The sequence below is a fragment of the Eurypyga helias genome, unplaced genomic scaffold, assembly GCF_000690775.1.
Source record: "Eurypyga helias isolate BGI_N326 unplaced genomic scaffold, ASM69077v1 scaffold35898, whole genome shotgun sequence".
Taxonomy (NCBI): Eukaryota; Metazoa; Chordata; class Aves; order Eurypygiformes; family Eurypygidae; genus Eurypyga; species Eurypyga helias.
In genome coordinates, this window is record NW_010265602.1 from 1 (window position 1) to 2,092 (window position 2,092).

Here is a 2,092-nt window from a genome sequence, read left to right on the forward strand (position 1 = left end):
CCCGCGCAAGCACTGCGGGAGCATCCCGGGGGTCCGGATGCTGCCGAAGAGCACGTACCTCTTCACTGTGCTCGTCATCCTCAGGATCAGCCTTCTGGTTCGTCAGGAGATCGAACAGAATGAGCGACCCTGGAAAGCAGGCGCAGGCAGACCCAGCATCAGCGACTCCGTGGGGAAACGCCCCGAGCCATCCCCTTCCTGGGACACAGGGGCAGTAACTCCCTGCTCCCACCATACGGCGACACTCACGGGACCCACAGGTGAACCCCCTTACCCAAACTGTGCCCCGCAATGGAGACTCCCCCTTTGAAGAGCGGGTTCCTCTGCAGGAAGAGCTGGTGGAGGCGGTTCATCTCGGACGCCACCGTGTCCACGATGGTCTGGCAGTAGGTGGGACTGTTGTAGAAGAAGACGTCCAGGATGGTGTCGTTGATGAAGTGACGCAGGCGATTGATGCTCGGCAGCGTGATTCGCTCCAGGTCGCTACGGGGGGAAAAGAGGGAATTGCAGTTAGGGGTGCCAGTGAACCCCTAACACATTCCTAAGGCAAAACAGAACTTCAGAGGAGGTTGTCACCGTCTCAAAGGACACAGTGTTGTAATCCACACCCTCGGCTCATGCCAAGACCCACGGCAGAGCACAGCTTGTGCTCCTGCACTCCAGGCAGGGGTAAGGAGCCTGGCCTTTCCTCCCCGGGAGCCAAACCAGCTCTCTCCCCTCCTAGGGCACTGCAGGGCAGCGCCTGAGTGCAGAAACAGGGTACGTGGTTCGCAGAGGCCTTTAGCAAGGTGTGGATGCCCACGGCCCCTCCTGACGTGACCAGGGAAGGGCAGAAGCCTCTCGTCTCCAGCTGGATGCTGAGCAGAGCAGGCACCCCGCAAAGCAGGGCTCAAAACAGGCGGCGGGGACGGGGTCTGGCAGGGAGGCACCTTACGGGACCCCGTCTGTCCCACCTGCTCACAGCCCCAAACGCTCACAGCTTTCCCTCTGCCTGCAGCAGCCAGTTGACGTGGGAGGAGGCTGGTTGTGCGCTTTGCCATCCCCACGGACACCGGAGGGGACGGCCGTCCGGGACACTCACACGTCCACGCCGGTGGAGTGGAGGGAGCTGTGCCAGTTCACAGGCAGGAACTCCACCCGGCCGATCTGCTGCTGCTCCTGGGCTTTCTTGAAGTGCGCTTGCAGCATGCTCAGGGAAACGTTCCTGAAGTCATTCACTGGAAAAAGAGTATGAGCTCACACCGAGATCCACCGGGCGACAGGGCAAGCCTGCTGCATCAACAACACTTAATACGATAAAAGAAAAGATCATTACCAGGGGAAATCCCACCAGGGTCTTTAATCTGCTGCTGCTACCCTAAGACCTTGAATCTTTAACTACAAGATCAGGGGAAAGCTCCACGTCCTGACGTGTGCGTGTACCGGATTGCGCTGTCCTGTCTGTACCCGGCCTCCTTCCCCCGGGGCAGGGCTTTAACGCGGCCGTCGGGGTAAGAAAGGTATTTTAGGGATGTAAAGACAAATCAGTCTGTTGTGAAGATGCATGTGTTAGAAAGGGAATCCTCAGGGAGGAGACGAGCTTGAAATCACTCAGTTCGGAGGGCGAAAAGGCTGATTTCCTTCGATTCAAATGGCCACCAGCCTTGGAAATAGTTTCATCCCATGAAGGTATGGAACAGACTGCATCAAAGAGAGGTGTGTTTTACAGGAACTAAAGACAGTCTGCTGTGAAAAATCTCAGCTCCCTTGATTTCGACAAGTTAAATCACGCCGGGCTTCCAGGCAGTTTCACTGATCGCCTCTCCCACGGAACTGAAGCGCGCTGAGCGAATCCTAACGATCAGACCAGAGCGGCTCGGTCCAGTCCCCTGACCCTCCCCGAGCGTGCAAGACCAGCGCAGGGGAGTGCGTAAGATCAGTGAGACCTCTCGCACCGCTCCTAACCTCCAGGCATCTGCAGCTTGGAGACTTCCTGAGCCAGAAGCAGCATCCCTCTTTCTGGTCCAAAATCACTCCAGAGGCTGCTGGATGGGGCGCTGCCCGTCAGACGTCACCCAGCGAGATTAACCCGCAGCAACAGACTGAGCAGGTT

The 2,092-nt window shown here is 57.8% G+C and overlaps 1 protein-coding gene across 1 annotated transcript in view; it reads right to left on the minus strand.

Moving 5' to 3' along the window:
- Positions 1 to 58: 58 nt before the first annotated feature.
- LOC104513453 (phospholipase DDHD2-like) overlaps positions 59 to 2,092 on the minus strand; it is a gene marked incomplete at both ends in the record, with an annotated part of 5,359 nt that continues 3,325 nt past the window's right edge. The window contains 3 exons of the mRNA XM_010156803.1: positions 59 to 129; positions 275 to 483; positions 1,082 to 1,217. Of these exons, the coding sequence (XP_010155105.1) occupies positions 59 to 129; positions 275 to 483; positions 1,082 to 1,217 (416 nt within the window). The remainder of the gene's footprint in view (positions 130 to 274; positions 484 to 1,081; positions 1,218 to 2,092) is intronic.